Here is an 11279-nt window from a genome sequence, read left to right as displayed (position 1 = left end):
GCAGCCCATATAATGAAATGTCTCTCTGTACTTAGCTCCTTCACAGTCAAAAATTTTAAAGAAAACACAATGTACATAATCCAGACTCTCTGTGAATTTTCCATTTTTACGTGGCTTATTTTTCTTTATTTCTCTTAATCTATAACTATCTGTACTTCTGTACTCTGTCTCTTTAAAGACTTTATCCTTTTTCTTTTTAAGACATTAACTTTATTCTTTATATTCTTTTTCTTCTCTCTCCCAAGCCTACGTACATTCATCCAACAGTGTCTGAATCTGTTTTACTGTGAATCTGTATTTTTTTTTTTTTTACTATCCAGGAGCATTTTTTAAAATGTTAAGCACTTCTTAAAAACTTAAGCTGCGCCATATACAGGTAATATGGTACTGTCTGTGTCCTGCCCAGTCTAAACCTTAACTGCACTGTTATTATGGCATTTATGGTAGTTCCTGTCTGAGGTCAGCATAGTTCAGCATGGAGCAGCCACTCCTGCCTCAGATCCATTTGGTGCCCCTGAACCATTCACAGTTCCAGGCTCACAGCAGTCCACATTGGAGCCACAATCAGCAGTTTAATTCTGAGACTGAGTATGCAGCACAGAAACTCTTTTCATCCAAGTTACAGCCAAATCTGACACGCAGAGCACTGCGTAGTCTGAAAATGCTGCTCTGTATTGCAGCAGGAATCCGCCATGCTCTTCCGCCTGCCTAAGCCTGATTCTGCCTTCTGCCCAGGTGCAGGCGGGGAGCTCTGAGCCATCTGCACGGTCTCAGAGCACTCTCCTCCGATCCCAAGCGGGAACACAAACATCCAGTCCCATAAAAGCCTTGAAATGCTTTAAAGCCAGAGTTCACGCTGGCAACACAGCCCCAGGAAGCCGAGCTTTAAAATGACGCAGCTTTTTTTCTGCTGCTGTTGCTGAATCAGGAATCTCTCTACAGCATGCCACCAACAAACAGCAAAAATCTGTGTTAAACTCTCTCTCCCTTATTTTTAAGCCTTCTCAGGTTTTTAAGTGGATTTAGCCCATCACGTCGGGCACCACTCTGTTGATTTAAGGAGCGGCAGGGCTGCGTCCCCGGTACCCGACCACCCGCATGGCTAGCTTATGCCCCAAAATAATTACATGGAAACTGTATTCTTTCAAACACTGCCTGGCCCGGCTAGTTCCAGCCTCTTATTGGCTAGCTCTTACATATTGTTCTAACCCATTTCTAATATTCTGTGTAGCCCACGAGCTGGCTTACCAGGGAGGATCTTAACCTGCATCTGTCTGGAGTGGGAGAATCATGGCGACTCCTTGAGTCAGCTTCTTTCTCCCAGAATTCTCTTCTGTATACTCTGCCTACCTAATTTTCTATCCAATAAAATGGGCCAAGGCAGTTTCTTTATTATAATTAACCAATGTCCTTCCTCCATCAAATGGAGTCCAGTTTAATCCCCCCATAATGAAACTCATTTTCTAGTACCATTTATTGAAAATCCTATATTATTCCCCTTGTTCTGCACTATAGCCTTATTTTAGTACAAATAAAGTATCTATATGTATTTAATTTCTTGATTCTCTAATTTGGTTTAATTGTTGATTTGGTACAGTTTTTAAGTCAGTTTGATACCTGATAAAGTAGTCCTATAAAATTTAGAATTAGCTCAATTTCTATATACACATAAACACACACATACACACACACTCCAGACAAATATCTCTGATTCATTCAGATTGAACTGAATGTGTGGACAGATTTTAGAACTTTTCATGTTTTCAATTTTGAGTGCTGTTGGTACGGGAGAATTGTCTGTATTCTGTCAATCATGTTATAAATAAACGCTGATTGGCCAGGCAGGAAATATAGGCGGGAAACCCAGACAGGAAGTAGAAATGATGTATGAGAACAGGAGAATTCTGGGAAGGAGGAAGCTGATTCCTCCCACTCCTGCCCAGATCACCGAAGCAGCAGGATGTGATCTGCCCCACTGAAAAAGGTACTGAGCCACATGGCTAACATAGATCAGAAAAATGGGTTAATCAAGATGTGAGAGTTAGCCAGTGAGAGGCTAGAGCCACCTCTAGAGCCACTGGAGAGGGAGGTGGGTCAATCAGCTTTATAACTTACAGAGATCTTTGTGTGATTTTCTTTGGTGCTAAACAGCTGGGGGTGCCAGGCGAGACAAAAACCCCAACAACAAGCAGCCCCCCCCCATGTTACATGCTGTGATCCATGAACATGGTACATCTTCCCATTAAGTTGGTTCTTGTCTGTTTGTCTGTTTCTCTGTGTAGCCCTAACTGTCTTGGAACTCACTCCATAGACCAGGCTAGCCTCCAACTCATAGAGATCCTCCCGTCTCTGCCTCCCAAGTGCTGGGATTAAAGTCATGCACCACCATGACCTGGCTAATTTAGTTCTTACTTTATTCCTCTTAAAGTAGCTCTCAATTAGGCCTGACTCTGCCTCCAGAGTAGTATTTGGAGGTAGGACTCATCATCAGGGAAGTGAGGCCATATGGACAGAGGACAGATATTGCTGAAAAACCTAAACAAAGAATTTTCTGGTCCCAAAGACCAATAAGTACCATGTATGAGAAATCATGTATAAGGTCCTGTGGTCCTGTGGATGGCTAGAGGTATGCTTCTTTTGTTACTATGCTATTTTGTTACAGAATTTCATTTTCTGGCTAGATCGAAATTAAAATGATTTGTGTATTGACTTTGTATTTGATAATCTTTCTGAACTTTATTACTTTTAATATTTTAATGGATTCTTCGAGAATTCATACATGTACACAATGTACTTGGGTCATAACCATCCCTTGTTCCTCCCCTAACTCCTCCCAGATTCATTCCCCATCTCTCATCCTTCATCCCCTCCCAACTTCATGTCCTTTTTTTTTTTTTTTTTTTTTTTTTTTTTTTTTTTTTTTTTTTTTTTTTTGCCCACCAGATTCTGGTGTGGGAGAATTGTCTGTATTCTGTCAATCATGTTTTAAATAAACACTGACTGGCCAGGCAGGAAATATAGGCGGGAAAACCAGACAGGAAGTAGAAATGGTGCAGTGAGAACAGGAGAATTCTGGGAAGGAGGAAATTGATTCCTCCCACTCCTGCCCAGATCACCAAAGCAGCAGGATGTGATCTGCCCCACTGAAAAAGGTACTGAGTCACATGGCTAACATAGATCAGAATAATGGGTTAATATAAGCTACAAGAGCTAATAAGTAGCCTGACCTAATGGGCCAATCAGCTTGATAACTTATAAAGATCTCTGTGTGATTTTCTTTGGGGCTTGCTGGCTGTGGGATATGGGGGCAGGACAGAAACCCCCAACAAGCCGGCCCAGTCATGTTACAAGATTCAATTTGTGCTGTCCATATGCTCATGAGAGCGGGGCCAGGCACTGGAGAACAGTCAGTTTACCAAGGGACACACCCTCGAGAAAAAATTATTACCCCTTTTCTAAAAGCTATCAACTGTCAATAACCTCTTAGCTAGGGGTGGGGGCTCCTGAGCCCCTCACTGCAGTTTTTAATTTTTAATATTTATTTATATTTCAGGACAGTCAGGGCTGTACAGAGAAGCCCTGCCTCAAAATAAAAATATTTATAGCCTTTGAGTTTTTCTATGTAGAGCCTCATATTTTCTGTTAAAAAGGAAGGGTTTTATTCTTGCTTCCCATTTCTTTTACCTTTTATTTCTCTCCCCTCTCTTATTACTTAAGGTCTCTGGCACAAATCTGAAGTGGCAATTGTGAGTTTCTTTGTCTGATTCAGGAAGTCACAGGGAAAGCATTTAGTGTTTCAATGAAATCTCTATGATTTCTAGAACTCTATTGCAAATTAAGTAAGCTAATTTCTATCTCTCTAATTATGAGCTAATTTGGGGGGTGTGACTAGATTTTTTATTTTAATTCTTTATTTATTGAGATGATTATGCCTTTGTTCTGTTAACACAGAGATCACAAGAGCTTTCAAACGTGACTTTTGGTATAAACGCTTAAAAATATACTGAATCTACCACCCGGGTTCAATAACCACCAACAGTTTCCACACCCTTGGCTCCTAGATGCTCCCTTTCTCTTCTCTTTTGGGAGAACCCCTAGAGCTCAGAATGACTTATCTGGTTACTCTGTACCTGCACAGACTGGGCTTATTCCACACAGGCTGGGCAGAGGCTCTCTGCCTCTCTTTGGGAACGATACCATGGGAAGTGAGCATGAACTTGGGTGATTTGCTGAAGAGGGGAGCCTTCTTGGTTCCTTTAGGTTCTTTTTGCATGTCGTTCTGTTTCCCTACAGGAAGACACCAGAGCAAAATCAAACTCTGTAAAACCAACCCCTGCGCTCTTCCGGGTGGGAATGATTGACTTTTAGCTGTGACTGCAAAGCACCTGTGCGGTGTTGGTAGCGGGGTCCTTTAGCTTCTCGGAGCTCTTGCTCTCTTCGTAACAGACACTCACACATCGGAGAGGCTTTCGTCTACAGGAGAAAATGAGAGTCTTTGAGTCCCCTGCTGCAGTTTCCAGCGAGTGATCAAATCTATCCCTAAATAACGTCAGTCAGCGAGGCCTTTCTCCACCAAAGCCATGATCAAGACTTAGGAATAAAGTCAGGCACAGCGCAGGGGGAGAAGCTGCCTCCGGTGGAAATGCTTCCCGGACTGTAATGGCGGGTAGGAGAAAGGAGGGGGCGGACCCACGTGCAAGAGGCGGCTTCTATTCATAGCTTTACTAAGCCATTGCATTAGTCAATAATATTTGCTCAGCTATTCCGTGCTACGCCAAGGCCAAGTTCGGTCCTCACGCGTTCTCAGTCTAGAACAAATCATGCAAGTGACACCTTAGTTGTGAGAGGCACCTGTTCAAGCTTTTAGGAGCACAAACACTGTTTCTAACCAGTCTGGGAGGAAAAGTCCTCCCAGTGGGAGGGGACACTGCCCACTGCTCTGGGGAGGGGTGGGGTTAGGGAAATGTAAGCCTGTGTCAGGGTGTGGGAGGTACTGAGGCCATTTAAAAGGAATCTCCGGCTAACCATAAGCCTCTTTCTCCACTTCTTCAATGCCGAAAGATCACACTCCTTGATTCCAACACATTTGGATTACATCTTGAGTTCCAGCTCTTAGGACATTTGGGAATTAATAGTTAATGGACGTTTTCTGAACTTGATGATACCCAGTGTTTCTAACGTTCTGTCTAAACTCTTCTACAGTTTAGCAAATACCTGGGGCTGAAAGACCCAGGAAACCAAACAGCAAAGATCCAATAGGAGGACACTTAAAGCCAGTAGACTTAAATTTGATATTGCAAATTAGGAGGGCATAAATTCCTGAAGAGGTTCCTGACCTCAAAGTGAAACACATCTTCAAAATAAGACACTGAATGGTGCTGTTCTGTCAAGACAGTGAAGAAAAGAACTGTCTGTCCCCAGGCTTAATGCAGTCCGCTTCTCCCTCACCCACTTCCTCCCACAGGGATAGGAACTCGCTCTCTCCCGACCCTGTTCTGAACTAGGAATTGCCATTTGACCCAGTCCCGGTAAGATTGAAAGCTGAAACGTTGGCCTGGGGAATGCTGAAGACTCTGCTTTTTGATAAAAGGAGTGGTCCAGAGAGTCCCGGCACCAGCCTCCCTCCCTCCCTTGCCAGCAGGCACACAGTGAGAATGATGGGACAACCTGGACACATCAGGCCAGAGAAGAAAATGACAGGAGGACAAGAAAAAGAATGGCATCATAGTTAGGTAGAAGAAGCAATAAAATCCAGTACCAACCGGTTTATCCGTGTGCTTTAGGCAGTATTCATATTTCACTTGACTTTGTCCCGGTCTTCTATATGAAATCACTTTTTCTATAATTCTCTGCTGAAGAGGCCGTGCTACATTTTCAACCCATTTCTTATGTAACATCTCTTTTCTTCTTTCCTTAAAAACAGCCTGATGCTGAAAGTATGTATCCATTCTCTGACAAAGTAACACAAACAACAGGGATCACAAACCTCTGTTCCTGTCATTCTGTTAGGGAGGTAGAAAACACCCGTTCCTAAGCGCTCCAGTGAGAAAACACCCTTTCCTAAGCGCTCCAGAGAGAAAACACCAGTTCCTAAGCACTCCAGTGAGAAAACACCAGTTCCTAAGGGCTCCAGTGAGAAAACACCCATTCCTAAGCGCTCCAGGGGAGAAAACACCCATTCCTAAGCACTCCAGTGAGAAAACACCAGTTCCTAAGCACTCCAGTGAGAAAACACCATTCCCAAGTGCTCCCGCTCTTACCGCCTAGTCCTCACACACCAAATAACTGGAACGCAGAATAAACTTCAGAGACAGAACTTGAAAACACAGGCCAGGAAGAAAATATGAAAACTTCTAAATCATACCGCACCTTTGGATTAAACTGTTATCCAGTTCATGAACCCAATGAAACCTTTCCTAACTCACCAAATTCTCATTTCTTGTTAAAATGTTGCCCAGACATTCATTCTCTATCTAGGTTTTACCACCACAAGGTCTGTGCTGGAACTGGAAGAACAAAGAAACTGAACTTGCTTTTATGCTGCTCCCTGACCTATGAAAGGCGTTGACCCCAAGACTGCTTTTGATACTTCATTTAAATGAGAATTTATGGGCAAGTGATTTAGTTACTGCCTAGCCCATTGACTCTTACAGTGTACTCAATAAACTATGTTGAGAGACAAAGAATGAGTGTTCATTTACTTTGTAAATTCAAATCACAATTAAAATGTCAAAGTACTATTATAATACTATCTTTCAGGTGGAAATTAACTCCTTTAAAGCTTGCTGATCCAATAGTGATTATTAGTAACTTAATTGGTCATTTCTCTTAAATGCTAATTAATTTCTGGTGATTTTTATATTTCCCAATGCAGTATGGACAAAAAATAGGAAAAAGAGGCAAGTTTTGTTAGAAAAGAATTCCATTTGGTACAAGTCAATGAGGGGGAAGCAGTTAAAACGATCCCTCAGATTCCTTAAGGGCAGATCCATACAAGATGTGGGACCTTTAGTGATCCTGCAAAGGGTGGCACCCTCTCAGGGCTACACAGCTCAAGGGTATAAATCAGAGGCACGTCATTCTGCCTGCAAACGAGTCTCTCAGACAGAACATTACAGCCTGAATGTAAAATGTGCCCCCAAACTCGTGTGCTAGTTTGTGTTTCCAGCTGATGAGGCCATGGGGTGATGCTGTAAACTTTAGAAGGCAGGGCTGGTAGGCGGGAGTTAGGTTGCCCAGAGCAGACCTTTGAAGAAAATCCTGACACACTTTCCTCGCTTCCCGTGTTGCTTCCTAAATGCCCAGGGGTGAGCAGCTCTGGCTGCTGCCTGCCTTTATGTGAAGTGACTGTTGACAGAATGCCCTGAATCTCTGAGCCAACACAAGCCTTTGCTCTCCTAAGTATGTCATCTTCAGAGCATCAAGCATGGCATCCACTCTTGCTCCCCCAGAAGGCAGCACGCAGCCACTCACCTTCACGATGTAGTTTTCTCGGAACAATATTGCATGCACAGCTTCATCGATGTCTTCTCGAGCTAATACCTAAAAACAAAATTGAATGGGAAGTCAAACACTTTGAAGGAAGCATCGGAATGACAAGTCCCAGGCCAGTGTTCCAGTATCACTCGTGAAAACCTAGCGCCTGTATCTCACAGCATAGTTCTAACTCCTTTTAATGGGAAACCTCAAATCCTGTTCTCCACGAGCCCGTAATCTAGCTTTAATGGGTAGCAATCAATCTTATTTCATTTAAACCCCTACTCATTTTTCCATCAGCCACCTAGACTATTTTGAAACACATCCCTGACATTACATCATGAAATCATATTTTGTTAGAGTTTCAGGAATCTGGGCTGGAGAGATGATTCAGCAGTTGCAAGCACATACTGCTCTTGCAGAGGACTAGGTTTGATTTGGCAGCACCTATGTCCATCCGGCAGTTCAGTTCACATCTGCCTAGCTCCACAGGATCCAATACCTCTGGCCTCTTTAAGCACAAGCACTAAAATACACATACCCACATATGGTACATAGTTAAGATTAAAAAATAAAGTTCCAAACTGAAGAGATGGCTCAGAGGTTAAGAACACTGGCTGCTGTTCCAGAGATCATGAGTTCAATTCCCAGCAACCACATGGTGGCTCACAACCATCTGTAATGAGATCTGGTGCCCTCTTCTGGCCTGCAGGGATACATGCAAGCAGAACACTGTATATGTAATAAATAAATATATCTTTAAAATAAATAAAGTTCCAAAAGCTTACTAAGCATTTTTAAGCAACAATAAATAAATGGGACCTTCTAAAACTGAGAAGCTTCTGTAAAGCAAAGGACAAGTCAATAAGACAAAAAAGCAGCCTACTGAATGGGAAACGATCTTCACCAACACCACATCAGACAGAGGACTGATCTCCAAAATATATAAAGAACTCAATAAACTAGACATCATATAATGCCAAATAATCTAATTAAAAATGGGGTTCAGAGCTAAACAGAATTCTCAACAGATGAATCTCAACTGGCCAAAAAACACTTAAGGAATCGCTCAACATCCTTAGCCATCAGGGAAATGCAAATCATTCCATCTTACACCTGTCAGAATGGTTAAGATCAAAAACAACAATGATAGCTTATGCTGAAGAGGATGTGGAGTAAGGGGAACACTTCTCCATTACTGGTGGGAATGCAAACTTGTACAACCACTCTGGAAATCAGTAAGGCAGTTTCTCAGAAAAGTGGGAATCAGCCTACCTCAAAATCCAGCAATACTATTCTTGGTTATATGCCCAAAGGATTCTCAATCATACTATAAGGACATTTGCTCAACTATGTTCATAGCAGTATTATTTGTAATAACCACAACCTGGAAGCAACCTAGATGCCCCTCATCTGAAGAATGGATAAAGAAAATGTGGTATATTAACACATTGGAATACTATATCTTGAAATTTGCATGTAAATGTATGGAACTAGGGGGAAAAAAACATCCTAAGTGAGGTGGAGTCAGAGAAAGGCCATGTAATTGCTGAAGGAGACAAAAGCCCTGGAACTTTACCAGTAAACCACGAGCCTCATGGTAAAATACAAAAGAATAGAAATGGGTTAATCTAAGATGTAAGAGTTAGTTAATAAGCCTAAGCTATTAGTCAAGCAGTGTTGTAATTTATAGAGTTTCTGTGTAATTATTTCAGGTCTGGGCAGCCAGGAATGAGCAAGTGGCCTCTACCTACAAATTGGTGCACCAATGTGAGCTGACTACAGCCACATAAAATCCGAGAGAATTTAAAAAGGAATTCTAGACACACACACAAAGTTTAGTGTAGCTTCTTGGTATATATATATATATATATTTGGAGGGGCTCTGTTTGCTGGTGGCAAACAGGGGCACCATGGCTACTTTAAGAAAAGATTTACTGATTCAGCATAAGAAATGGTGATATCCTGGTTCATGCTGGCAGCACTAATAGCTCTGGCTCTTTTGGGAGGCCAAGCACTTACATGAGATCTGTGAGCAGCATGTTACAAATTGCTTAATGGTGACATAGACCTGCTGCAACCCTAGAGCTGGGGCAGTGTGCATGGCTCTCAGAGGCAGTGAACATGTCTTTGCTATGTTGGACTGGGCAAAGTCAACAAGCAGGACCTCAGAGTTGGTCCTAGCCACACCTGCTTAGCATTAAAAAAAAAGTGTTCCTGGTCAGAAAATAATTACACATGCAGTAAAAACAAACTCAGATGAAACAAAACCTCTAAATATGGCACAGTGTTGGATAAATGTATGTAGGCTTGGGAGAGAGAAAAAATAGTTATAAAAATAAGTAAATTAAAAAAAAATAGTCTTAAAAAAGACCTGTGTGTCTGCCTTCTGCAAGCACACGCCTACAAACCAATATAATGGGTGGTGGTGGCGCACGCCTTTAATCCCAGCACTCAGGAGGCAGAGGCAGGCAGATCTCTGTGAGTTTAAGGCCAGCCTGGTCTACAAGAGCTAGTTCCAGGACAGGCTCCAAAGCTACAGAGAAACCCTATCTCGAAAAAAGTATAAAATAGAAAAATGGAAAAAAAATGTAACATAATTTTTTTAAAAAAAGAGAGATCTAGATAGTCTTTGTCATTGATAAGTCATTCTTTGCAATTTTGTTTTTAGATAATATAGACACACTAATCATCCGAAGCAGCTCCTCTGAAATCCGTTGCTCACAAACACAAAAATAGTGAACTCACATTTCACAACTCTTCTTGTCACCATGACAGAGGGGCAAGATCAATTCTCAAGAGCGCTTTCTAATGAGTCAAACCATAGAATCCCATGAAACTGAAGCGCTTTGGCCAAATTTGGCTCGTGTTTACCTGCCTGGCAGCCAGCTGGTGCCGTCTTTCCTTCAGGATGGCTTTTGGCCAAATCTGAACCCAGGTGCTCCCACTCACTGACCACCCAATCTAAGCCAAGAAGAACTGTTCTAATACTGGAAACAGATGGGCGATTGAGACCAAACTGGTTATAAACTCAAGGACTTGTGCGTCTCATGGAAAGACAACATCTCAGAAATCAAACCTTTAAGTCCTTTTTAAGCCAGACCAATCTTGATAGTGGATTCACAATTGGAGCTATCACTGGGCTCCTCCATTTACTTTATCTTGCTTCTTATGAAAAAGGAAGAAGGGAAGAGAGAAGGAAGAGAGGGGAGGAGGAAGGGAGAAATAAGGAAGGAAGGAAGAAAAAGGAAAAGAAAGAGGGGGGGGGAGCCATGCTGTTACCTCCATTAAAGAAACAGACTCCGGCTCTGGCCACTCCTTTAGTTTGTCCACACTGAAATAGTCATCGCAGTTCCAAGTTTTTGTGGCAGCCATAAATAATAGAATCTCTGAGCAAGAAAAACTGAGGAAATTATTGTATCGATGTGGAAAAAGCAGGGCCTTAGGGACTCAGCTCCTCTTTCTTGTGTCCTAGAGACCTGGGTGTGCCTCACTGCGCTTCCCACGCTGTCGTGGGGACCAAAGCAGGAGTCAACACAGGATGCATAGCCTCGGGCTGAGGGTGATGGCCCTCAGCAGGAAAGGGTGGCCACCTCAGGCTGCAGGCTTCCTCTCAGATGGATGCTCCTGGGCTGATGGCATCTTGAGTGGGTAAGGGTGGCCTCAGATGGAAGCTCTTAGTGGCCAGTTATCCTCCCTCAGATGGTCTGGTCGCCTCAGGCCCACAAGCCTCCCCTCCCCTCAGATGGATTCTCCTGCGCTGGTCTGGTCACCTCCGACCCACAGGCCTCCCAGGCTGCCTC

At 42.8% G+C, this 11279-nt stretch overlaps 1 protein-coding gene across 1 annotated transcript in view; it reads right to left on the bottom strand.

The window, feature by feature from the left end:
- Fam228a (family with sequence similarity 228 member A) overlaps positions 1-10967 on the bottom strand; it is a 21099-nt gene extending 10132 nt beyond the window's left edge. Inside the window, exons 1-5 of the mRNA XM_050125861.1 lie at positions 10759-10967; positions 7474-7542; positions 5763-5951; positions 4386-4473; positions 4131-4287 (exon numbers count right to left, since the gene is read on the bottom strand). Of these exons, the coding sequence (XP_049981818.1) occupies positions 4131-4287; positions 4386-4473; positions 5763-5951; positions 7474-7542; positions 10759-10851 (596 nt within the window). The 5' untranslated portion in view covers positions 10852-10967. The remainder of the gene's footprint in view (positions 1-4130; positions 4288-4385; positions 4474-5762; positions 5952-7473; positions 7543-10758) is intronic.
- Positions 10968-11279: the final 312 nt, after the last annotated feature.

This window comes from Alexandromys fortis, unplaced genomic scaffold, assembly GCF_014885135.2.
Source record: "Alexandromys fortis isolate MF-2015 unplaced genomic scaffold, M_Fortis_MF-2015_v1.1 scaffold_252, whole genome shotgun sequence".
NCBI lineage: Eukaryota > Metazoa > Chordata > Mammalia > Rodentia > Cricetidae > Alexandromys > Alexandromys fortis.
This window is presented reverse-complemented; position numbering and strand designations above follow the sequence as displayed.